Source organism: Rhinopithecus roxellana, chromosome 10 (assembly GCF_007565055.1).
Source record: "Rhinopithecus roxellana isolate Shanxi Qingling chromosome 10, ASM756505v1, whole genome shotgun sequence".
Lineage (NCBI taxonomy): Eukaryota > Metazoa > Chordata > Mammalia > Primates > Cercopithecidae > Rhinopithecus > Rhinopithecus roxellana.
The window spans coordinates 6366984-6391361 of NC_044558.1; the positions used below are offsets into that span (position 1 = coordinate 6366984).

Sequence of the window (24378 nt, forward strand, 5' to 3'; positions counted from 1 at the left end):
AGCTGGGACTACAGGCACCCGCCACCACACCCGGCTAATTTTTTTATTTTTAGTAGAGACAGGGTTTCACCATGTTGGCCGGGATAGTCTCAATCTCTTGAGCTCATCATCCTCCCGCCTCAGCCTCCCCAAGTGTTGGGATTACAGGCGTGAGCCACCATACCCGGCCTAGTTCCTACTTATAAGTGAGAACATGCAGTATTTGTTTTTCTGTTCCTGCATTAAATCACTTAGGATCATGGCCTCCAGCTCAACAATGTTTAAAAGTGAAAATCTGGCCAGGCGCAATAACTCATGCTTGTAATCGCAGGGCTTTGGGAGGCCGAGGTGGGTGGATCACCTGAGGTCAGGAATTCGAGACCAGCCTGACCAACATGGAGAAACCCCGCCTCTACTAACAATACAAAATTAGCTGGGCGTGGTGGTACATGCCTGTAATCCCAGCTACTCAGGAGACTGAGGCAGGAGAATCACTTGAACCCAGGAGGCAGAGCTTGTGGTGAGCCAAGATCGCGCCATTGCACTCCAACCTGGGCAGCAAGAGCAAAACTCCGTCTCAAAAAAAAAAAAAAAAGTGAAACTGTACATGTATGTGTACGTAAGTAAATGTTACTTGTGCTATAAACATAAAATTTGTGTACTTTAGAAAGTAATATCTCAGTTTTTAAAAATGTGAGCATGGTGGCTCACAATTGTAATCCCAGCACTTTGGGAGGCCAAGGTGGGCAGATTACTTGAGTGCAAGAGTTCTAGGGCAGCCTGGGCAACATGGCAAAACCCTGGTCTCTACTAAAAATACAAAAAAAAAACAAAATAGCCGGACACAATGGCTCACGCCTGTAATCCCATCACTCTGGGAGGCCAAGGCAGGTGGATCACCTGAGGTCAGGAGTTCGAGACTAGCTTAGCCAATATTGTGAAACCCCATCTCCACTAAAAATACAAAAAAAGTAGCCGGGCGTGGTGGCAGGCACCTGTAATCCCAGCTACTTGGGAGGCTGAGACAGGAGAATCGCTTGAACCCAGGAGGCAGAGGTTGCAGTGAGCCAAGATTGCACCATTGCACTCCAGACTGGGCAACAAGAGTGAAACTCCATCTAAAAAAAAAAAATAGCCAGGCGTGGTGGTTTATGCCTGTAGTCCCAGCTACTTGGAGGCTGAGACAGAAGGATCACCTGAGCCTGGGGAGGTCAAGGCTGCAGTGAGCTGTGATCTGGCCACTACACTCTATCCTGGGTGACACAGTGAGACCCTGTCTCAAAAAAAGAAAAAATGTGAATGATCAGATCTTTGCCTAAAACTTAGCTAACTGTGTGCTTTGCAGGCATTGTCTGACTCATACTCTTGGGAATATTTCTCTCATACAAACATTGAAATGAGATGGGTTTATTCACAACACATCAGGAATAGAAATGGGACTAAGACCTAGGTTTCTTGACCCACAAGTCTGAAAAATGGGCGTGGTTTTAGTGTAACATCAATGCTTTGAGAATCAAAGTACATACTCAAACTTTCCTGAGAAATTGCAGCTGGAAGGGACTGGATTTTCTCCAAATTCAACAAAATGAACGATGACAGTTTCTTATTGCCTAGGGTCTAGGCTAGATCATCTCCAAGATCCTTCCCAACTCTAAACTTGTATTCTATGAGATAGTGGTCTCAGATGAGTTTGTTTCTAGTACCATCCTATGGGATAAAGGTTTCTCTAGATGTTCTTTAAGGGCTTGGGTTGGGGTAGTTCTCATGAACTCTTTCGTGTCATTCCCTTTGTCATAATCCTCAGGTTGAGGAACCTTTGAGACCATCAACGTCCTGGCAGAACTCTGTGTCTGAGCGGCCACCCTACTCTTACATGGCCATGATACAATTCGCCATCAACAGCACTGAGAGGAAGCGCATGACCTTGAAAGACATCTATACTTGGATAGAGGACCACTTTCCCTATTTTAAGCACATTGCCAAGCCAGGCTGGAAGGTAATATGTCCCAATGCAACCAAAATCAAGGTCAGTCCAGCCTGACAGTCTGTCTCCAGTGCTGTGCTGCAACTTGTATCTGGGACAGCAGTTAAGTGCAAAGGATACTAGAATGATAAACATATCTTTTGGGTCGTGACTCAATCTTATTGAATCCAGGCAAAATCATTCACAAGAGCTCTTTAACTACTTCATCTGTTACTACCTCAAGTTCATGAAGAGTCTTCAATGTAGCACTCAAGCCCACTTTTCTGCTACACTGAACAGCAGTCCTAGATGCAGCAGCTAGAGTGGCTAAGTAGTTTTATGAAAATGTCTTGATTAAAAAAAAGAATGCTGTGAACCTTATGACCCAAGATGTCATCTCCTATAGCGTCACATACCATTTCTAGTGGGCAGGGGTTTTCCTTTTACTTCATTCATGGAAAGACCAAGATGCCTGGGAGTCAACGTAGCTCACCCAGTTGGTCGGTGTCAGAGCCACAAATGAGGTCTTCTCATGGGTGCTCAGTTCCAAGCCAAGTGTGCTTTGTTGTCCTCATGGTAGAACTCTTTCTTTTTTTTGAGACAGAGTCTCGCTCTGTCACCCAGGCTGGAGTGCAATGGCAGATCTCAGGTCACTGCAACCTTCAACTACGAGGTTCAAGCGATTCTCCTGCCTCAGCCTCCCGAGTAGCTGGGACTACAGGCACCCACCACCACACTTGGCTAATTGTTTTTGTATTTTTAGTAGAGACGGGTTTGACCATGTTGGTCAGGGTGGTCTCGAACTCCTAACATCAAATGATCTGCCTGTCTCGGCCTCCCAAAGTGCTGGGATTACAGGCATGAGCCACTGCACCTGGCCCCTCATGGTAGAACTCTTAACTAACTTTACTCCCTTCCATCAGCTTACTTTCCTAGTTTTTTTTTGTTTGTTTGGTTTTTTGTTTGTTTGTTTTTTGAGACAGGGTCTCACTCTGTTGCCTGGGCTGGAGTACAGCCTTAGCCCCCTGGGCTCAAGCTCTTCCCTCCTCAACCTCCCAAGTAGTTGGGATAACAGGTGCACTACCACAGTCCACTAATTTTTGTTGTTGTTGTTGTAAAGACAGTTGCCCAGGCTGGTTACTATGTTGCCCAGGCTGGTTACTATGTTGCCCAGGCTGGTTACTATGTTGCCCAGGCTGGTTACTATGTTGCCCAGGCTGGTCTGAACTCCTAGTCTCAAGCACTCCTCCTGCCTTAGCCTTTCAGTGCACTGTGATTACAGATGTGAGCCACCACACCCAGCCTTAATTTCCTAGTTTCCTGTTTGCTTGTTTGTTTGTTTGAGGCAGGGCCTCACTCTGTCGACCAGGCTGAAGTGCAGTGACACAGTCTTGGCTTGCTTCAACCTCTGCCTCCCAGGTTCAAGTGATTCTCCTGCCTCAGCCTCCCGACTAGTTGGGACTACAGGCATGTGCCACCATGCCTGGCTAATTTTTATATTTTTGACAGAGACAGGGTTTCACCATGTTTGCTAGGCTGGTCTCAAACTCCTGGCCTCAAGTGATCCACTCGCCTCGGCCTCCCACAGTCCTGGGGTTATAGGCGTGAGCCACCATGCCAGGCCTAATTCCCTAGTTTCTTAATTTCTCTGACCCACCTGTCTTGCTATTGATCACTGCCTCACAGTCTTACTCTGCTTTTCTAGCCCCTGACAGCTATCCAGGTCTTTTCTTTATCACAATCTAAGGTTGGCATCAGTCTTTATACCCGTAGAATAGATGGGTTTATGGCTGAGGGTGACAGCTCTGCGGTGTGGAGTGTGAGGAGAGTTGCTGGGAGACAGGGCTACAAAGACACCAGACGAAGCGTGTGCTAAGCACAGTGGGAGGGGCCTAAGGCTGGTTTCCCCATGTGTTTGAAGGGTGATGTTTCTGAATCTAAAGTAGCTGATAACCAGTTGTCTTGCTCTTCTTCCAGAACTCCATCCGCCACAACCTTTCCCTGCATGACATGTTTGTCCGGGAGACGTCTGCCAATGGCAAGGTCTCCTTCTGGACCATTCACCCCAGTGCCAACCGCTACTTGACATTGGACCAGGTGTTTAAGGTGAATGCCCTGCTTTTCTCTAAATAGGGCCTAAGTTGGAGCCATCTCAAAAGGAAACAAGTTCTGCTAGTGATGCGTTCATTTGATCGGGGGAGAGTTAGAAGCCAGCTACCCAATTAGTGACTTGCACAAAACCCACTGAATTAAGTACAGTTGACAAATACCAAATGACACATTTTTGTGCTAGACCAGAGCAAGGAGAGGACTGTTCTGACCCAACAGAGAGGGCTTCCCAGGGCAGTGTTTTCCTAACTTCCCTATGAATGGGAATTGCCTGGGACATTGTTAAAACACAGCTTCCCAGACCCCTCTCTTGGGGTTCTTGATTTAGTGCTTCTGGGATGGGCCCAGGAATTTGTATTTTTAGCAAGCATCTCAGATGATTCTGGGAATGCTTGCTCTAAAAAAAGCCCTTCCTGCCGGGTGTGGTGGCTCACGCCTGTAATCCCAGCACTTTGGGAGGCCGAGGCAGGTGGATCACCTGAGGTCGGGAGTTTGAGACCAGCCTGACCAACATGGAGAAACCCCGTCTCTACTAAAAATACAAAATTAGCCGGGTGTGGTGGCGCATGCCTGTAATCCCAGCTACCTGGGAGGCTGAGGCAGGAGAATCCCTTGAACCCAGGAGCCAGAGGTTGTGGAGAGCTGAAATCGTACCACTGCAGTCCAGCCTGGGCAATAAGAGTGAAACTCCGTCAAAAAAAAAAAAAAAAAAAAAAAAGCCCTTCCTTAGGCTGGAGACCAGAAGCTGAGCTACCAGAACGTCTTTTCAGAAAGAAGCTATTTTGGTATTCCAGAGTCCCTATAAGGCTGCAGCCATTCTCCTGGGAGGGACAGTTGTCTGGGGTGTCTTTTGCCATCAGTCAGGAATCGGTGTTTTTCCCGATCTGGTCAAATGGACCACAGTTGGTGGTAACTTCATCTCCTTTCTCTCCCACAATGCCTGGCCGCCACCAGCCACTGGACCCAGGGTCTCCACAATTGCCCGAGCACTTGGACTCAGTAAGGTTCTTTCCCTCTGGCTCGGGGCTTGGCCGTGTTTTCCTTTCACTGCTCAGCATGGCTTTATGGACAGAGACAAGCTGTGATGTGGGGAAGGGTGCCTATGGCCATGTGACTACCAGCTCCAGACACAGAACACCCTGAGGCTCGGGCACACACCCACGTCCCTCCCTCCCATGGGCATCACAGGGGCACGCTGAGCAGAGCGGGGCATGGCAGGGGAGCATGCCGCAGCGGCCACAAGCGCATGGCACCGGCCTCACGGGCGGCAGTGCGCTCGCTCACTTTTGTGCCTAGCTTTTCTTTGTCACGCATATAGCTACCTGCTCTGGCATCCCCCAGGGGTGTTGAGGACACGTGGGTGAGGCAGTAGTGCCACTCTGCCATCACGTGTCTGTAGGCCACCCACCGGCCCACTAATCATGGTTTTGGAGGCCGCTCGCCTGCGTCCATCCCCTCAGGTTGGCCTCCTCTCTCTGGGCTGTCGGTTAATACAAGCACACGCCACCAGAGCAGCTGGTGGGGTTTTGCCATCCCCTCTTTACCTTATTAACACAGGTTTCTTTCTCTCCCCACCTGCCACAAGCAGCAGCAGAAACGACCGAATCCAGAGCTCCGCCGGAACATGGCCATCAAAACCGAACTCCCCCTGGGCGCACGTTAGTATGGGAAAGTGGGCCTCAGGCCTGGTCCTTGTTCTGGGGGCATAGCTTTGGGAACCAGACTTCAGGATTCTGTTCCTACCTCAAAGGGATCTGAGCCCAGAGAAGGAGAGCAAAGCTCCTGGGGCTGAGAAGGGGTGTACTGCAGTCCCCCTGCTCCTCATCTCTCGTGTTTCCTCCTAGGGCGGAAGATGAAGCCACTGTTACCACGGGTCAGCTCATATCTGGTGCCCATCCAATTCCCGGTGAACCAATCACTGGTGTTGCAGCCCTCGGTGAAGGTGCCATTACCCCTGGCGGCCTCCCTCATGAGCTCAGAGCTTGCCCGCCACAGCAAGCGAGTCCGCATTGCCCCCAAGGTGGGTGTCCTGTTTTCCTCTGAAGAGAGATTCTGGCCAGTTAAGAATGTTGAACCTTCAGCTTGGCAAAGCACTCTGAGAAATGTTCCTTGAGAGCTTATAAATCTAGTTGGGTAGACAAGGCATAAAAACATAGAGAAGTGTAATAGCATTAGAAGAGCTAAAAAGGTATTTAGATTACAATGTAAGTGGTATCAGAAGGCCCATAAATACCTGCAGAGTTTGTAAGAATTCAGACAAGGGTGATTGTGATAGATAGGCTAGGATGCTTAAGGAAGATACACAAGGGAGGCAGGCCTTAGGAAGAGGTGGATTTGGCTGGGCGCGGTGGCTCACGCCTGTAATCCCAGCACTTTGGGAGGCCAAAGCAGGTGGATCATGAGGTCGGGAGTTCAAGACCAGTGTGGCCAATGTGGTGAAACCCCGTCTCTACTAAAAAATGCAAAAATTAGCTGGGCGTGGTGGCACATGCCTGTAATCCCAGCTACTCGGAAGGCTGAGGCTGGAGAATCACTTGAGCCCAGGAGAGGGGGTTGCAGTGAGCCAAGATCACTGTACTCCTGCCTGGGTGACAGAGCGAGACTCCATCTCAAAAAAAAAAGAAAGAAAGAAGTGGATTTGAGGCTAGACGCTATAGGTCTCACTTGTAATCCTGACACTTTGGGAGGCCGAGGCAGGGGTATTGCTTACAACCAAGAGTTTGAGACCAGCCTGGGCAACATAGCAAGACCCCAGTCTCTGCTAAAAATACCAAAAAAAAAAAAAATTTAGCCAGGGTGGTAGTACATGCCTGTGGTACCAGCTACTCAGGAGGCTGAGGCAGAAGGATCACTTGAGCCCAGGAGGTTGAGGCTGCAGTGAGCCCTGTTTGCACCACTGCACTCCAGCCTGGGCAACAGTAAGGCCCTGTCTCAAAAAAGAAAAAAGAAAAAGTAGTCAGCCAGGCGCGGTGGCTCAAACCCGTAATCCCAGCACTTTGGGAGGCCGAGACGGGCGGATCACGAGGTCAGGAGATTGAGACCATCCTGGCTAACATGGTGAAACCCTGTCTCTACTAAAAAAAAAAAATACAAAAACCTAGCCAGGCGTGGCAGCGGGCGCCTGTAGTCCCAGCTGCTCGGGAGGCTGAGGCAGGAGAATGGCGTAAACCCGGGAGGCAGAGCTTGCAGTGAGCCAAGATCTGGCCACTGCACTCCAGCCTGGGCCAAAGAACGAGACTTTGCCTCAAAAAATAAAAATGAAAAAGTAGATTTGGGTAAGCAAAGAGGTGTGGAGAGAGCATGCTAATGGGCAGTGCCATGCAGGCAGGAAATGCAGTTTGCACCTGGCAGTAGTAGAGTGACTGGGTCAGACTAGCTCAGGGTTTCTCGAGTAAGTCCTATTAACGTTCACAGCTGGAGAATTCTTTGTTGGACGTGGAAGGGACTGTCCTGTGCATTGAAGGGTGTTTAGCAGCATCCCTTGTTTTCCCCACTAGATGCCAGTAGCACCCACCACGGGTGTGACAATTAAAATGCTTCCAGACATTGCCAAATGTCCCCTGGCAGGGAGGGAATCACCCCTGCTTGAGTATCACTGGTCTCGCTTGAGGGGAAGGTGAGAAGGGGAAATTCAGAGCAAACCTGGATGAGCCATCAGATCTGCACTTAACGCTGTTAGAGGGTCTGTAAGTAAGGGCTGACACATAACCAAAGCGACAGGCTTCCCCCATCCCCTTCAGAGAGATGAAAATAGCATAGACTCCGGAGTTTAGAGCAACTTGGATTTGCTTTTTTTTTTAATATACAAAATATTTTAAGCCATGCACAGTGGCTCACACCTATAATCCTAGCATTTTGGGAGGCCAAGGCAGGAAGATCACTTGAGGCCAGGAGTTCAAGACCAGCAAAGTAAGACCCTGTCTCTAACAAAAAAAATTTTTTTTTTTTTTATTGGCCAGGCATTATCATGGATACCTGTTGTCCCAGCCACTTGGGAGGCTGAGGCAGAAGGATTACTTGAGCTCCAGAGCTGGAGGCTGCAATGAGCTATAATCGTGCCACTGCATTCTAGCTTAGGCAACAAAATGAGACCATCTCTAAAAAAAAAAATGTCTTGCGGCTGGGCGCAGTGGCTCAAGCCTGTAATCCCAGCACTTTGGGAGGCCGAGACGGGCGGATCACGAGGTCAGGAGATCGAGACCATCCTGGCTAACATGGTGAAACCCCATCTCTACTAAAAAATACAAAAACCTAGCGGGGAGAGGTGGCGGGCACCTGTAGTCCCAGCTACTCGGGAGGCTGAGGCAGGAGAATGGTGTAAACCTGGGAGGCGGAGCTTGCAGTGAGCTGAGATCCGGCCACTGCACTCCAGCCCGGGCGACAGAGCAAGACTCCGTCTAAAAAAAAAAAAAAAGTCTTTAATTATAAATAAAATATATTACACACAAAATTATGTTAAAAAATACATAATTGAGCATAAATGCATTAATGTGGTCGTAGCATGTACACTGTTTTGGTTTTAATGCAGTGGTTTTTTTCTCCCCTTTCCTTTTTGGCTCCCCTCTCCACCCTACCATCACCCACATCACCCCTACTCCCAAGATAACTGGTTGATAATTTATGATGCTTTCTTGCCTATTTTATCGATGCTCCTAGTTATAATACACATGTATAGCGGTAGCCATTTTATATATACACATACAACACATAGAACACTGATAATGTAATCGTGTTGTACATACTTCTCTACAGGTCTTTTTTTTTTTTTTTTCTGAGACGGAGTCTCACTCTGTCGCCCAGGCTAGAGTACAGTGGCATGATCTTGGCTCACCGCAACCTCCCCTTCCCAGGTTCAAGCGATTCTCCTGCCTCAGCCTCCTGAGTAGCTGAGATTACAGGTGCCCACCACCACGCCCAGCTAATTTTTGTATTTTTAGTACAGACGGGGTTTCACCATGTTGGTCAGGCCGGTCTCGAACTCCTGACCTCATGATCTGCCAGCCTTGGCCTCCCAAAGTGTTGGGATTACAGGCGTGAGTCACCACGCCCAGCCTCTACATGTCTTAACTCAAAAATACCTCATGGAAGTTCTTCCAAGTCACTTGGCATAGTTCTAATTCATTGTTTTTTAGTGTCTATGTAATATTCCATGATGTGGCTACACAAATTTTTCAGCCATTCTACTTTTATGGACGTATTCTGTTTCTCAATTTTTGCCCAATGAATGACATTACAATAAATATGTTTGCAAGGATCTCTCTTACTAGTGCTTTCATTTCTCTAGGATAGAGTCCCAGATGTAAGATTGCTGGGTGAGAAGGTATTTTAAATTCTACTAAATATTGCTAGATTGCTTTCCAAAAAAGCTATGATAAGTCATGTTTAAACCAGCAATATATGATAAGATCTGTATCTTTGCCAGCAATTGGTATTATTAGTCTAATATTTGCCAGTCTAATGTGTATAGCTTATATCTTCTTGTTTAATTTTTTTAATGTTTTATTTATTTATTTTTAAATCTTTTATTTCCATAGGTTTTTGGGAAACAGGTGGTGTTTGGTTACATGAGTAAGTTCTTTAGTGGCGATCTGTGAGATTTTGGTACACCCATCACCCTCTTGTTTAATTTTGTCTTTCTTTGTTTATCAGTAAGTCTGAGGACCCTGCCATTACATTTGGTGACTTGGAATTGTCCTCTATGAATTGCCTATTTATGGGCATCGCCCATTTTTCTAAAGGTTCTGTTATCAATTTGTGAGAGCTCTTTTTTTTTTCTTTTTTTCCTTTTTTTTTTGAAATGGAGTCTTGCGGCCGGGCGCGGTGGCTCAAGCCTGTAATCCCAGCACTTTGGGAGGCCGAGACAGGCGGATCACAAGGTCAGGAGATCAAGACCATCCTGGCGAACACAGTGAAACCCCGTCTCTACTAAAAATACAAAAAACTAGCCGGGCGAGGTGGCGGGCGCCTGTAGTCCCAGCTACTTGGGAGGCTGAGGCAGGAGAATGGCGTGAACCCAGGAGGCGGAGCTTGCAGTGAGCGGAGATCCGGCCACTGCACTCCAGCCTGGCGACAGAGCAAGACTCCGCCTCAAAAAAAAAAAAAAAAAAAATGAAATGGAGTCTTGCTCTGTCGCCCAGGCTGAAGTGCAGTGGTGTGATCTTGGCAACCTCCACCTCCTGGGTTCAAGTAATTCTCGTGCCTCAGCCTCCCGAGTAGCTGGGATTACAGGTGCCCGCCACCATGCCTGGCTAATTTTGTATTTTTAGTAGAGACAGGGTTTCACCATATTGGTCAGGCTAGTCTCGAACTCCTGACCTCAGATGATCTGCCCACCTCGGCCTCCCGAAGTGCTGGATTACAGGCGTGAGCCACTGCGCCCAGCCCCCTGTGAGAGCTCTTTGTTGTTAAAATAATCTGTCTTTTATGCTGAAGATATTTTTCTGCTTCTATTATCTCTTTTCTTTTTTTCTCTTTTCTTTTCTTTGGAGACAGGGTCTTGCTACGTTGCCTAGTCTGGAGTAGAGTGGTATAAGGAAGGCTCACTGCATCCTTGACCTCCCAGGCTCAAGTGATCCTCCCACCTCAGCCTCCCACCTGTAGCTGGAGCTACAGGTGCATGCCACCACGCCCAGCTAATTAAAAACAATTTTTTTGTAGAGATGGGATCTCACTATGTTGCTCAGGCTGGTCTCCAACTAGCCTCAGTGTCCCAAAGTGCTGGGATTACAGGTTCTGTTTGTTTGTTGTCTCTTAATTTTGTTTATGCTATCTCTTGCCACAGTAAAATTTTACATTTTTATGTAGTCAAATGTCTCTCTTCTCTTTTACAGCTTCTGGGTTTCCAGTCTTGGTTAAGAAGGTCACCCGCACCCTCAGATTGTATATGTAGTCTCCTAGATTCTCTTTCAGGATTTGTATGATTTTAAGGTTTTCTTTTTTTTTTTTTTTTTTTTTTTTTTTTTTTTTTTTTTGAGACGGAGTCTCGCTCTGTCGCCCGGGCTGGAGTGCAGTGGCCGGATCTCCACTCACTGCAAGCTCCGCCTCCCAGGTTCACGCCATTCTCCTGCCTCAGTCTCCGGAGTAGCTGGGACTACAGGCGCCCGCCACCTCGCCCGGCTAGTTTTTTGTATTTTTAGTAGAGACGGGGTTTCACCGTGTTAGCCAGGATGGTCTCGATCTCCTGACCTTGTGATCCGCCCGTCTCGGCCTCCCAAAGTGCTGGGATTACAGGTGTGAGCCACCGCGCCCGGCCTTCATTTTTTTTAAAGCCAGTCAAATTTAGCAGTTGGGGGTTGTGTACCAACTTTAGTGACAATAATGTCACTACCCACTACCATCAGAGCAGCCTAACGTTCTAATTTGCATGCGTTAAATCTTTGTAAGCAGTGTAAGATAGGCATGCAATTTTATTTTCTCTCGGATGAATGCTATTATAATTATGCCACTACATACTACATACTCTCATCTTTTACCCCCAGAATTGAACTACCAGCTTCAACATATATTGTATTCTCATATTTAATAGATTTTAAGACTTTAAAACGACACAAAGAGGATCAGTACCAATATGTGATTTTTTTGTGCGTCCTGTCTGGTGACCGTTGGTTGAAGCCAGAGTTCCCTCTCACCTTGTCTCTGTTTCCCTTTCAGGTACTGCTAGCTGAGGAGGGGATAGCTCCTCTTCCTTCTGCAGGACCAGGGAAAGAGGAGAAACTCCTGTTTGGAGAAGGGCTGTCTCCTTTGCTTCCAGTTCAGTCTATCAAGGAGGAACAAATCCAGCCTGGGGAGGAAATGCCACACTTAGCGAGACCCATCAAAGTGGAGAGCCCTCCCTTGGAAGAGTGGCCCTCCCCGGCCCCATCTTTCAAAGAGGAATCATCTCACTCCTGGGAGGATTCATCCCAATCTCCCACCCCAAGACCCAAGAAGTCCTACAGTGGGCTTAGGTCCCCAACCCGGTGTGTCTCAGAAATGCTTGTGATTCAACACAGGGAGAGGAGGGAGAGGAGCCGGTCTCGGAGGAAACAGCATCTACTGCCTCCCTGTGTGGATGAGCCGGAGCTGCTCTTCTCAGAGGGGCCCAGTACTTCCCGCTGGGCCGCAGAACTCCAGTTCCCAGCAGACTCTGAGCCTGCCTCCCAGCCCAGCTACTCCCAGGAAGAGGGAGGACCTTTTAAGACACCCGTTAAGGAAACGCTGCCCATCTCCTCCACCCCGAGCAAATCTGTCCTCCCCAGAACCCCTGAATCCTGGAGGCTCACGCCCCCAGCCAAAGTAGGGGGGCTGGATTTCAGCCCAGTACAAACCCCCCAGGGTGCCTCTGGCCCCTTGCCTGACCCCCTGGGGCTGATGGATCTCAGCACCACTCCGCTGAAAAGCCTTCCCCGCTTCGAATCACCGCAAAGGCTCCTCAGTTCAGAACCCTTAGACCTCGCCTCCGTCCCCTTTGGCAACTCTCCTCCCTCAGATATAGAAGTCCCCAAGCCAGGCTCCCCGGAGCCACAGGTTTCTGGCCTTGCAGCCAATCGTTCTCTGACAGAAGGCCTGGTTCTGGACACAATGAATGATAGCCTCAGCAAGATCCTGCTGGACATCAGCTTTCCTGGCCTGGAGGAGGACCCACTGGGCCCTGACAACATCAACTGGTCCCAGTTTATTCCTGAGCTACAGTAGAGCCCTGCCCTTACCCTTGTGCCAAGCTGTCCACCATCCTGGGCGCTCCTGTGGCTGAGCAGTCCGAGGCTCTGTGCACCCCAAGCCTCTGAGTGAGGACAACAGGCAGGGACTGTTCTGCTCCTCTTAGCTCCCTGCTGCCTGATTATGCAAAGGTAGCAGTCACACCCTAGCCACTGCTGGGACCCTGTGTTCCCCAAGAGTATTTGATTCCTCTGCTGTCCCTTCCAGGAGCTGAAGGGTGGGAACAACAAAGCCAATGGTGAAAAGAGATTAGGACTCCCCAGCCTGTCTCCACTCTGTGCCCAGCAGTCTCTCACCTTCCCTGATCTTTGCAGGGCAGCCCTTGTAAATAGTGTCAGTCCTCCAAATTATCCTCTAATTATAAATGTAAGCTTGTTTCCTTAGATCATTATCCAGAGACTGCCAGAAGGTGGGTAGGATGACCGGGGTTTCCAGAAGGTGGGTAGGATGACCGGGGTTTCAGTTAACTTCTGTTCCTTGCTTTTAGTTTCGAGAGAAGGGCAGACCTGCAGTGCACGGTTTCTTCCAGGCCGAGGTACCTGGATCTTGGTTCTTTACTGCAGGGACCCAGACAAGTGGGTCTGCTTGGCAGAGTCCTTTTTGCCCCTCCTTGCCACCTCCCCGTGTTTCCACGTGAGCTTTCCTGCAAGAAGAAATCCTGGTTAAAAAAGTCTTTTGTATGGGGTCAGGAGTTGAATTTGGGGTGGGAGGATGCAGCTGAAGCAGAGTGTGGGTGCCCAGATGTGCGCTATTAGATGTTTCTCTGATAATGTCCCCAGTCATACCAGGGACACTAGCATTGACGAGAACTCAGGTGGAGGCTTGAGAAGGCCGAAAGAGCCCCGACCTGCCTGGCTTCCTTAGCTTGCCCCTCAGCTTTGCAAACAGCCACCCTAGGCCCCAGCCTAGGGTGTGAGCCGGCTTGAGAACACTACTGTAACTACTCAATAAAAGTGAGGGTGGACATGCTGGGCTCTGTGATTTATTGGTGTCTGATTCCTAAGGCACCAGGAGAGGCTGGAAAAGAAAGAGGGTGTTGATGGAGACAATGGTGATAGGGAAGAGGCAAGGCCTGAAGTTGACCCAAAGAAGCAGTTGGAGCACCTTGCACAGGCACACACTCTACAACACAAATTGCCGCTTTTCCCAGTGCCAGTCCTGCACAGCTCACCTCTTTTCCCTGTCGTCTCCAACCTTGTTCCTTGGGACCTTTGGACCTGCTGGTTAACTTAGGCCTTTTGAGGGTTCCTCAAGGAGAAAAGCTCATGAGGGTTAGGGCTCCCTGAACATCAGGGCAGGATGGGCCCAGTTACAGGTGCCTCATTTCCACTGCCATCCCAACCCTGAGGCCTGGGAGCCAGCCTGCCCTGCTTTTCTCCTGCCCTGCAGCAGCTCCTGTTACCATCTTTTGCAGTCAGAACTTGAAGAGAGTGCTATCCCCTGCCTATCTAACCTGAAAAGCAGCCAGGGGCCCAAGGGACACAAGAGCCTCCAGGGACAGGTGAGGGCCTCCTCTCTGCATCACCACTCAGGCAGCATCACCATAGCAACCCCAGGAGTAAACAATGGTGCCAGAAAGAGTTTCCCCACAAAGCCGCTCCTCCTGGCTCTGAGGCCCAGAAGAATGGCCAGTAACCGGCAAAGATCACTCAGAGGGCCCAGTCACCCACCTCATATGGAAGAACCTTTCCTGCAGGTAGGGAGTGGCCCATCTCTGCTGCCTACATTTTTGTACCCCACTGGGCTACAGGCTATCCCCTATAGTGGGCCAGGCTTTCTTCTGGGCAGCTGACTGCCTGGCCCATACATTTTCTGCTGTCTTCCTCTTTTCATCCTATGACACTGGGAACCCAGAGCTCAGAACACAGAGGAGATGCCTTACCAGTGCCGCACCTCCCAGTCCCACCCCCTGGGGGGATCTTGCAGAAATGACTCAGGGGCCCAAGCTCAAGAAACAGGTGGGGTTTTGCAATCAGAACTAAGTCCCTGGGGCCAGGCACAGTGGCTCACGCCTGTAATCCCAGCACTTTGGGAGGTCGAGGGGCATGGATCACCTGAGGTTATGAGTTTGAGACCAGCTTGGGCCAACATGATGAAATCCTGTATCTACTAAAAATACAAAATTAGCCAGGCATGGTGGCGCACGCCTGTAATCCCAGCTACTCAGGAGGCTGAGGCAGGAGAATCACTTGAACCCTGGAGGCGGAGGTTACAGTGAGCCGGGACTGCACCCTTGCACTCCAGCCTGGGCAATGAGCGAAATTCCATCTAAAAAAAGAAAAGTCAGGCCAGGCGTGGTGGCTCAAGCCTGTAATCCCAGCACTTTGGGAGGCCGAGACGGGCGGATCACGAGGTCAGGAGATCGAGACCATCCTGGCTAACACGGTGAAACCCCGTCTCTACTAAAAAATACAAAAAACTAGCCGGGCGAGGTGGCGGCCGCCTGTAGTCCCAGCTACTCGGGAGGCTGAGGCAGGAGAATGGCATAAACCCGGGAGGCGGAGCTTGCAATGAGCTGAGATCCGGCCACTGCACTCCAGCCTGGGCGACAGAACAAGACTCCGTCTCAAAAAAAAGAAAAAAAAGAAAAAAGAAAAGTCCCTGGGGATGGATAGGAGGGAGAAGCATTTTAAAAGAGACACATTTTTGTTGCAGTCAGGCACTGTGCTAAGTAAGGCCATTTCATTTCACCCAGCATGATATGCCAAGCAAGAGCACAGACAGAGGGCTTAAGTCCCAGCTGTCACTCAGGCACCAGCACCCTGCGTGAGTTACCAACCCTTACTGCATCTTGCTTTCTGCATCTTTGAGATGGGGACGATAGCAGTACTTGCTCATAGAGTTGTAGGGGTTAAATAAGATGTATGTAAGTATTTAGCACAGCGTCAACACGTATTTGCTGCTGTTTATTTCATGGGGGGCAGGGTGCAGAAAGGGGAAGAAGGAGCTGGCCATTCTAGACGCTTTCTGTACTAGCATTTTAATGAGGAGTGGGAGGAAAGCGTCAATGACAGAGAAAGGAGTATTGAGAGGAGTCTGGGATGGGAAGACACCTGGTCCTATTTTCTGGAGAAGGACTTTCCTGGTATGTCGCCAAGACCAGGAGCAAGTGAAGGTGGGCTGCCCCCCTTGGCATAGTAGGGGGCATTTCCCTTCATGATTTCCTGAGGCCTGATGTACCCTCTAAGGAGCACGTTCCTGGGTGGGAATGTGGGGACACCAGGAGGGAGGAGGGAGGTGAAGGTAAAGAGCGAAAGCTGAGCACAGAGGGTGGGAAGTCAAAGCCAAAATATGGTCAATGGCAAGAGACCAAAAGATGAGTGACTGTGAAAATGATACGGAGCAGCCATAACTGCTGCCGGGTGGGAGAGGGATAGAGATGTGGCCCTGCCAGGACTTCTGTGTCCTGATGAGAATCCTGGGCTGGCGGAGGCTGTGCCTGGGAAGGACAACAGAGTGCCTCGTCCACCTTTCTGCACCCCTGTCTGCACAACCTTCCCCAGGCTCCCTTTTGTCTCTCCCTAGATGGTCCAGGCCAGCAAGTCCCTCCAACCCTCCCAAACGTGGGCTCAGCGTGAGTTCTTCCTCCCCAGCGAGTCCTGGGAGTTCCCCGGCTTTACCCGGCAAGCCTACCACCAGCTGGCCCTGAAGCTGCCGCCCTGCACAGATATGAAGTCCAAGGTGCGTCAGCGGCTCATCCATCCTTGGAAAGGTGGCGCCCAGCACACCTGGGGCTTTCACACGTGGCTCGATGTGTGCCGTCTGCCTGCCACCTTCCCCACTCGGCCTGACAGGCCCTACGATAGCAATGTCTGGCGCTGGCTGACAGACTCCAATGCCCACAGACGCCCCCCCACGGAGCACCTCATCCCCCCTCCCTCCTGGATGGGGCAAAACAGCTTCCTGACCTTCATCCACTGTTATCCCACGTTTGTGGACGTGAAAAGGAAGAAGCAGGTGATTTTCAGGACAGTGAAGGAGTTGAAGGAGGTGGAGAAGCTCAAGTTGAGGAGTGAGGCAAGAGCACCTCCACTCGATGCCCAGGGCAACATTCAGCCGCCAGCGAGCTTCAAGAAGTAAGACGCGCCTCCTCAGGGAGCCCACCCAGCCTGCCCTGCCCTGCCCTGCCCGGGTGACCCCTCCCTCTCTAGGGTTCCTGTTTCTAACTGGGACTCTGCCCTTCCCACCTCTGGTCATCTGAAAACCAAACTCTTTTCTGAGTGTCGCTGAAAGGACAAGGTGGAGACAAGGTAAGAACAGCGAGTGGAGCTTCACTAAAATCTGGGGGGACAGCTACGCAGGAGACACCTGCTAGGCACTGGGGATACGGAGAAGTGTGATTCAGTGCCTGCCCTCAAGGGGCTTTGCGAAGACGGCTATCAAAACGTGCGGAGGGCCCGGAGTGTGGGACGGAGGCTGTTGTAAGGAAGTCAGTTATTAATGTAAAGAAATGGGCCGGGCGCGGTGGCTCAAGCCTGTAATCCCAGCACTCTGGGAGGCCGAGACGGGCAGATCACGAGGTCAGGAGATCGAGACCATCCTGGCTAACACGGTGAAACCCCGTCTCTACTAAAAATACAAAAAACTAGCCGGGCGAGGTGGCGGGCGCCTGTAGTCCCAGCTACTCGGGAGGCTGAGGCAGGAGAATGGCGGGAACCCGGGAGGCGGAGCTTGCAGTGAGCTGAGATTCAGCCACTGCACTCCAGCCTGGGCGACAGAGCAAGACTCCGTCTCAAAAAAAAAAAAAAAAAAAAAAAAAAAAAAAAAAAAAAAAAAAAAAAAAAACTGGAGTGAAAGTTGTAGCCCGAAAGCCTGGAGTGCAGTTCCAACCCCATGACCATGGCGAGGTGCCCAGCTTCTCCAGTCTCGGCTCCCTCACTGATGAAGGGGGGATCCTCAGGTACCGACCTCACTGTGGGAGGATAAGTTGATGTAGTGAATACGTGGAAGAACTGAACAAAAGTTAGATGTTATGGCAGGGCATGGTGGCTCACACCTGTAATGCCAGCACTCTGGGAAGCCGAGGCAGCCGGATCACCTGAGGTCAGGAGGTCCAGACCAGCCTGACCAACATGGAGAAACTCCGTCTCTACTAAAAATACAAAATTAGCTGGGTGTGGTGACGGGTGCCGGCAATCCCAGCTGCTCGGGAAGCTGAGGCAGGAGAATCGCTTGAACCCGGGAGGTGGAGGTTCCGGTCAGCCAAGATGGCACCATTACACTCAAGCCTGGGCAACAAGAGTGAAACTCCATCTCAAAATTAATTAATTAATTAATTAATTAAAATAAAATAAAAGTTAGATGTTGTTACAGAAATTCAGGAGAGAAGGGTTGCAGCGAGCTGGAGTGTTCCTGCTGCAGGAAGCCTTGATGGGGAAGTCAGGGTTCAGGCTGGAAGGGTGGAAAGCCAGCAGACAGACAAAAGCAGTGGCTGAGGCCCTCCAGGCAAGGCTGAGAAGTCGGAGCAGAGTCAGGAACGTGAGAGGAGCCACTGTGAACCCCGCAGCTCCTGCTCCCGGCCACCCTGGGAACTCACGGATGCTTTCTAACTGTGTCCAGCCCAGGCACTAAGCATGCAAGAGTAACAAGACAGGGGGAAGGCAGTGAAAACGGAATGTCTCAGATTCCAATCCCAAGGGCATGACCAAAGCACTGGGGAGTTGGAGCAGGTGGTTGTGAAGATTTTTAATCTGAAAAAAAAAAAAAAAAAAAAAACAGACTGGGCGCGGTGACTCGCGCCTGTAATCCCAGCACTCTGGGAGGCTAAGGCAGGCAGATGACCTGAAGTCAGGAATTCGAGACCAGCCTGGCCAACATGGTGAAACCTCATCTCTACTAAAAATACAAAAATTAGCTGGGCGTGGTGGTGGGTGCCTGTAATCCCAGCTACTCCGGAGGGTGAGGCAGGGGAATCACTTGAACCCGGGAGGTGGAGGTTGCAGTGAGCCGATGCACCACTGCACTGCAGCCTGGGAGACAAGAGCGAGACTTTGTTTCAAAAAAAACAAAAAACAAACAAAAAGAAAAACAATGCCAAAGGTTGGTGACTTTGAGAAACCAGTCCCCTTTGTGGGGACCCAGGCCTCTCCCTGCCTCCTGCTACCCTTCCCTGAAGACTGCCGATTGCTGATAGGTGCTGACCCTGGCAAAGGGGAGAAAGAGCACTCCAGAGAGATTCACAGTGGTGTGACAGTGCCAGGTGATGTTCTAAACGCTTCTCTGTATTATCTAATCCCCCAGGACCCTCTGGGTAGAAACTATCATTAACCCAATTTTTTTTTTTTTTTTTTTTTTTTTTTTGAGGCAGAGTCTTCCTCTTTTGCCCAGGCCGGAGTGCAGTAGTGTGATCTCAGCTCACTGCAACCTCCACCTCCTGGGTTCAAACCATTCTCCTTGCCTCAGCCTCCCCAGTAGCTGGGATTATAGGCTCCCATCACCACGCCTGGCTAAGTTTTGTATTTTTTAGTAGAGATGGGGTTTCTCCATGTTGGCCAGGCTAGTCTTGAACTCCCGACCTCAGGCCCAACTCGGCCTCCCAAAGTGCTGGGATTATAGGCACAAGCCACCATGCCCGACCTCATTAACCCTATTTTACAGGTGGGCTATCTGAGATGGACAGGTCAAGTACCTTGCACAGCCAAGTGTGGTGGTTCACACCTGTAATCCCAACACTTTGGGAGGCCGAAGTGGGAGGACTGCCTGAGGCCAGTTCAAGACCAGCCTGGGGCACGATATGAGACCCTGTCTCCACAAAAATATCAAAAAATTAGCCAGGTGTGGTGGCACACACCTATAATCCCAGCTACATGGGAGGCTGAAGTGGGAGGACTGTCTGAGCTCAGGAGGTCGAGGCTACAGTGAGCCATCACTGTGCCACCGTACTCCAGGCTGGGCAACATGGTGAGACCTTAGCTCAAAAAAAAAAAAAAAAAAAAAAAAAAGCTCCCACAGCAGGTGGTTAGAGGGTCAAATGGCACAGGGCCTAGCATAGAGAAGGGGCCCAATAGATTGTATCATTATTAGTATGGTAGCTCCATGAGAGAAGGATCCTTGTCTCACATGTTTACTGTTGTAGGCCCAGGCCCTAGAGCCAGGAATGAAGGAATGAGTCTCAGACAAGTCTCAGACAAGGAATGAGGTCCTGCCTCAGAGAAGGCAGGACACATAACAGGAAGTCATGTGCCACATAATAACCTTTTGGTCAATGACAGACCGCATATACCACAGTGGTCTCATAAGATTATAATGGAGCTAAAAAAAACTCCTGCCTGATTATGTTGAAGTTGTCTTAACATTTTAGCACAATTCCCTCATTTTAAAAATACATGTAGTGGACCGGGAATGGTAGCTCACGCCCATAATCCCAGCACTTTGGAAGGTCGAGGCGGGCGGATCACTTGAGATCAGGAGTTTGAGACCAGCCTGGCCAACATGGTGAAACCCTGTCTCTACTATAAATACAAAAATGAGCCAGGCGTGGTGGCACATGCCTGTAATCCCAGTTACTTGGGAGGCTGAGGCAGGAGAATCGCTTGAACCCGGGAGGTGGAGGTTGTAGTGAGCTGAGATTGTGCCACTGCATTCCAGCCTGGGTGACAGATCAAGACTCCATCTTAGGAAAAAATTAAAAAATAAATAAATAATAAAATAAAATAAAATAAAATAAATTTAGTGGCCGGGCGTGGTGGCTCACGCCTGTAATCCCAACACTCTGGGAGGCCAAGGCAGGTGGATCACCTGAGGTCAGGAGTTCAAGGCCAGCTTGGTCAACATGGTGAAACCCCGTCTCCACTAAAAATACAAAAACTAGCTGGGCACGGTGACGGGTGCCTGTAATCCTAGCTACTCAGGAGGCTGAGGCAGGAGAATCATTTGAACACAGGAGGTGGAGGTTGCAGTGAGCCGAGATCACGGCCACTGCTCTAGAGCACTGGGGACAGAGTCAGACTCCATCTCAAAATAAAAAAGTAAATACATAAATTTAGTATCACCTAATCATGTAGTGTTTATGAAGTCCACAGTAATGTATAGTAATGTCCTAGGCCTTCACATTCACTCACTCACTCACCCACAGCAACTTCCAGTCTTGCAAGCGCCATTCACGGTAAGTGCCCTATACATCTTTAAATCTTTAATCTTGGCCGGGCGCGGTGGCTCAAGCCTGTAATCCCAGCACTTTGGGAGGCCAAGACGGGCGGATCACAAGGTCCAGAGATCGAGACCATCCTGGCTAACACGGTGAAACCCCATCTCTAATAAAAAATTCAAAAAACTAGCCGGGCGACGTGGCGGGCGCCTGTAGTCCCAGCTACTCGGGAGGCTGAGGCAGGAGAATGGCGTAAACCCGGGAGTCGGAGCTTATAGTGAGCTGAGATCCGGCCACTGCACTCCAGCCTGGGTGACAGAGCAAGACTCCATCTCAAAAAAAAAAAAAAAAAAAATCTTTAATCTTTTTTTTTTTTTCAGATGGAGTTTCGCTCTTGTCACCCAGGCTGGAGTGCAATGGTACGATCTTGGCACCACTCACTGCCTCCTGGGTTCAAGCGATTCTCCTGCCTCAGCCTCCCAAGTAGCTGGGATTACAGGCGTCTGCCACCACACCCAGCTAAGCGAGACTCTGTCTCAAAAAAAAATAAAAAATAAAAAATAAAAAAATAACTCTGGGCCGGGTGTGGTGGCTCATGCTTGTAATATTAGCACTTTGGAGGCTAAGGTGGGCAAATCACTTAAGGTCAAGAGTTCGAGACAAGCCTAGCCAACATGGTGAAACCCCGTCTCTACTAAAAATATAAAAAATTAGCCAGGAGTGGTGGTGCACGTGTAGTCCCAGCTACTCAGGAGGCTGAGGCAAGAGAATCACTTGAGCCTGGGAGGTGGAGGTTGCAGTGAGCCGAGATCACGCCACTGCACTCCAGCCTGGGCAACAGAGCGAGACTCTGTTTCAAAAACAAACAAACAAACAAAAACAAAACAAAACAAAACAAAACAAAAGCCTCTGGATCAGTCAGTGAGCACACTGAAGCATTGAAAACTGTAGGGACCCAGAGGACTTCAGACATAGAATGAGACGTAAGCATGATCTTGTTGGGGAAATAACAACATTTACATGTAAACCTAGCAGTTCTGAATCCTGGCAGCCCATTTTCATGACCTGGGGCTCTTTTTATTTATTTATTTATTTGAGTCTTGCTCTTGCCCAGGCTGGAGTGCAATGGTGTGATCTCGGCTCACTGCAACCTCCACCTCCCGGGTTCAAGTGATTCTCCTGCCTCAGCCTCCCAAGTAGCTGGGACTACAGGTGCCTGCCACCATGCCTGGCTAATTTTTGTATTTTTAGTAGAGATGGGGTTTCATCATGTTGGCCAGGCTGGTCTTGAACTCCTGACCTCAGGTCATCTGCCCACCTCAGCTTCCCAAAGTGCTAGGATTACATGTGTGAGCCACCGCGTCTGGCCTAGGGGCTGCTTTTTTTTTTTTTTTTTTTTTTTTTCTGAGACAAAGTCTCACACTGTTGCCAGGGCTGGTGTGCAGTGGCACGATCTTGGCTCACTGCAGCCTCCGCCTCCCGGGTTCAAGTGATTCTCCTGCCTCAGTCTCCCAAGTAGCTAGGATTACAGTTGCCTGCTACTACGCCCAGCTAATTTTTGTATTTTTAATAGAGACGAGGTTTCACTATGTTGGTCAGGTTGGTCTTGAACTCCTGACCTTGTGATCCACCTGCCTTGGCCTCCCAAAGTGCTGGGATTACAGGCATGAGCGGCCAGGTCTGGCCTAGAGGCTCTTTTTTTAAATGCTGAGGTTTGAGCCTCCCTCTGGAAATTCTGACTGACTGACCTTGAGGGCAGCCTGGGTAGGTTGTGTTGAAAAGCCCCCAGGGTGATTCTATGTGCAGCCAGACTGAGAGTCTCTGCATAAACCAACAACAGCAAACAGGGGACTGTCTGCTGAACCAGGTGCAAAGTGTGTTGAGTCATAGAAAATCAGCCACTATTCAGCTGTGTTAAAAGAAACAAAAGTCTATTTTCTACTGTTCGACCCAATACCGCAGGCTTACTGAGAAGAGGCAGTTATCCAGTTGAGTTGAGTTCTGTGATCTTCCCACTGGCACTGCATTAGTGGAAAAGGTGAGACTTGAAGGACATTTAGAATCTGGATTGGGATCTGGATCATAATATTATATATAGTATGTCAAAGGGATGGAAGGCTTACTAGCCGAACAACATTATTTCACCAGACTAACGCCAAAACACACGTAAGGTGCAGGCCATTTGGCATAGGTCAATACCCGATTAGGTGGAGAGACAGAAGGGATTCCCTGTCGCCTGATGGCTACCTAGCTTGTGGACAGCAGCATCACCCTTCCCCTTCCCCATCTCTCCACTGTGCCTGGATCTCTTCTTTGATCTCTCTGTTCTCTCCACACCCTTCTCCCAGCAGGTACCGACACGTATCCGCTGGTGGGAGGTTCGAACCCCACAGCCTCCAGCTCATGCCCAACCCGCTTCCCAACAATTTCGCCAGGAGCTGGCCCTGCCCGAACCCTCTGCCTCACTACCAGGAGAAGGTGCTAAAGCTGGTGTTGCTGCCCAGTGCGCCCCTGAGCCAGGACCTCATAAGGGATTTCCAAACCCTGATAAAGGACAGAACTGCCTCACCCCTCCACCATCTCTCCAAGGCACAAGCAAGCAAAACTCCAGCAAGGAAGAGGAAGATAAGACCTGGGCGCTCCTAGAAGGACTTCCGGATGGGTAGGGACGATCGCGGCACCCAGAGTCCCAGGCTCCAGTGTTCTCAATCAACACTCCTTCAGCAAGAGGCCCTGCGGTAGCAAAAGGACTCTGGCATCCGCAGAACAGCCTCTCTACCATCCTCTCAGCCTCAAGCCACCTCTGTACCCCAGGCTATTGGAGACTCAGATGAAGTTCTAAATTGTTATATTTCTTCCTTGGAGGACTCTCATCGAAGGTGGGAGGACAGGCCAGGAGGTTGGGTAGAGTAGGGAGAACAGGGAGGGACTCCAGTTCCTAAGGAGAGGAGAAGTGGGAAGGAAGGAGTGTGTGTGTGCGTGTGTGTGTGTGTGTGTGTGTGTGTGTGTTGGGGTGGGGGAAGAGGCGCTGTAAGAAACGTGGATAAGAAGCTATCTCCACTCTCATAACCCATTAGGAATGAGGCTGGGATTGGTCAGGGTATAGAAAGCCTCTTAGGCAAAAATAACCACAATGCCACCCCCTCCCTGGACCATTTGATGTCTGGACAAAGACCAGACACAGCTGTGCTTGGTTGCAGGGCCCCATGCAGGGTTTGGAGGAGGAGAGGTCAGGTCAGGGCTGCTGCTGGAGAATGGGAGAGTCAGGCCCCAGGAAGGCTAACCAGGTCTCAGCAGAGGAACAAGAGTAGAACAAAGTAGAGCTTCAAGGTAAAAGAGCGGTCTCTCCACACCCTGTTGGGGTTACCCGTTGGGGGAAGGGTGTGGAGGACTTATGCCAAAAGAGCAGTCAGTCCAGAGGCCTTGGGCCTCAGCTTTTTCTATTAGGGAGTCAAAGACCAGGGGTAAAGTAGAGGCAGGCAAAGCAACAGTCAGAATGGTGTTGGCCCTGGCTGGGGTGGAGATGGTTGGGGAGGGTGATGGG

General features: G+C 49.9%; 2 protein-coding genes across 7 annotated transcripts in view; both read left to right on the forward strand.

Moving 5' to 3' along the window:
- The window catches only part of FOXM1 (forkhead box M1), a 22163-nt gene extending 8446 nt beyond the window's left edge, over positions 1-13717 (forward strand). For 2 of the 6 annotated variants that reach the window (XM_010359184.2, XM_030938941.1), the window contains exons 4-9: positions 1784-1975; positions 3920-4048; positions 5006-5050; positions 5640-5709; positions 5896-6071; positions 11702-13717. In XM_010359184.2, the coding sequence (XP_010357486.1) occupies positions 1784-1975; positions 3920-4048; positions 5006-5050; positions 5640-5709; positions 5896-6071; positions 11702-12724 (1635 nt within the window). In that variant the 3' untranslated portion in view covers positions 12725-13717. Of the gene's footprint in view, positions 1-1783; positions 1976-3919; positions 4049-5005; positions 5051-5636; positions 5710-5895; positions 6072-11701 lie in introns of all 6 variants that reach the window. The other 4 variants (XM_030938942.1, XM_010359186.2, XM_010359185.2 and 1 more) reach the window with 2 other exon arrangements.
- Positions 13718-14365: 648 nt separating this feature from the next.
- Positions 14366-23743, forward strand: TEX52 (testis expressed 52). Its single transcript, XM_030938945.1, has 3 exons — positions 14366-14444; positions 16274-16824; positions 23186-23743. The coding sequence occupies exons 1-3, from the start codon at positions 14373-14375 to the stop codon at positions 23478-23480; spliced, it is 918 nt and encodes a 305-aa protein (XP_030794805.1). The 5' UTR covers positions 14366-14372; the 3' UTR covers positions 23481-23743.
- Positions 23744-24378: the final 635 nt, after the last annotated feature.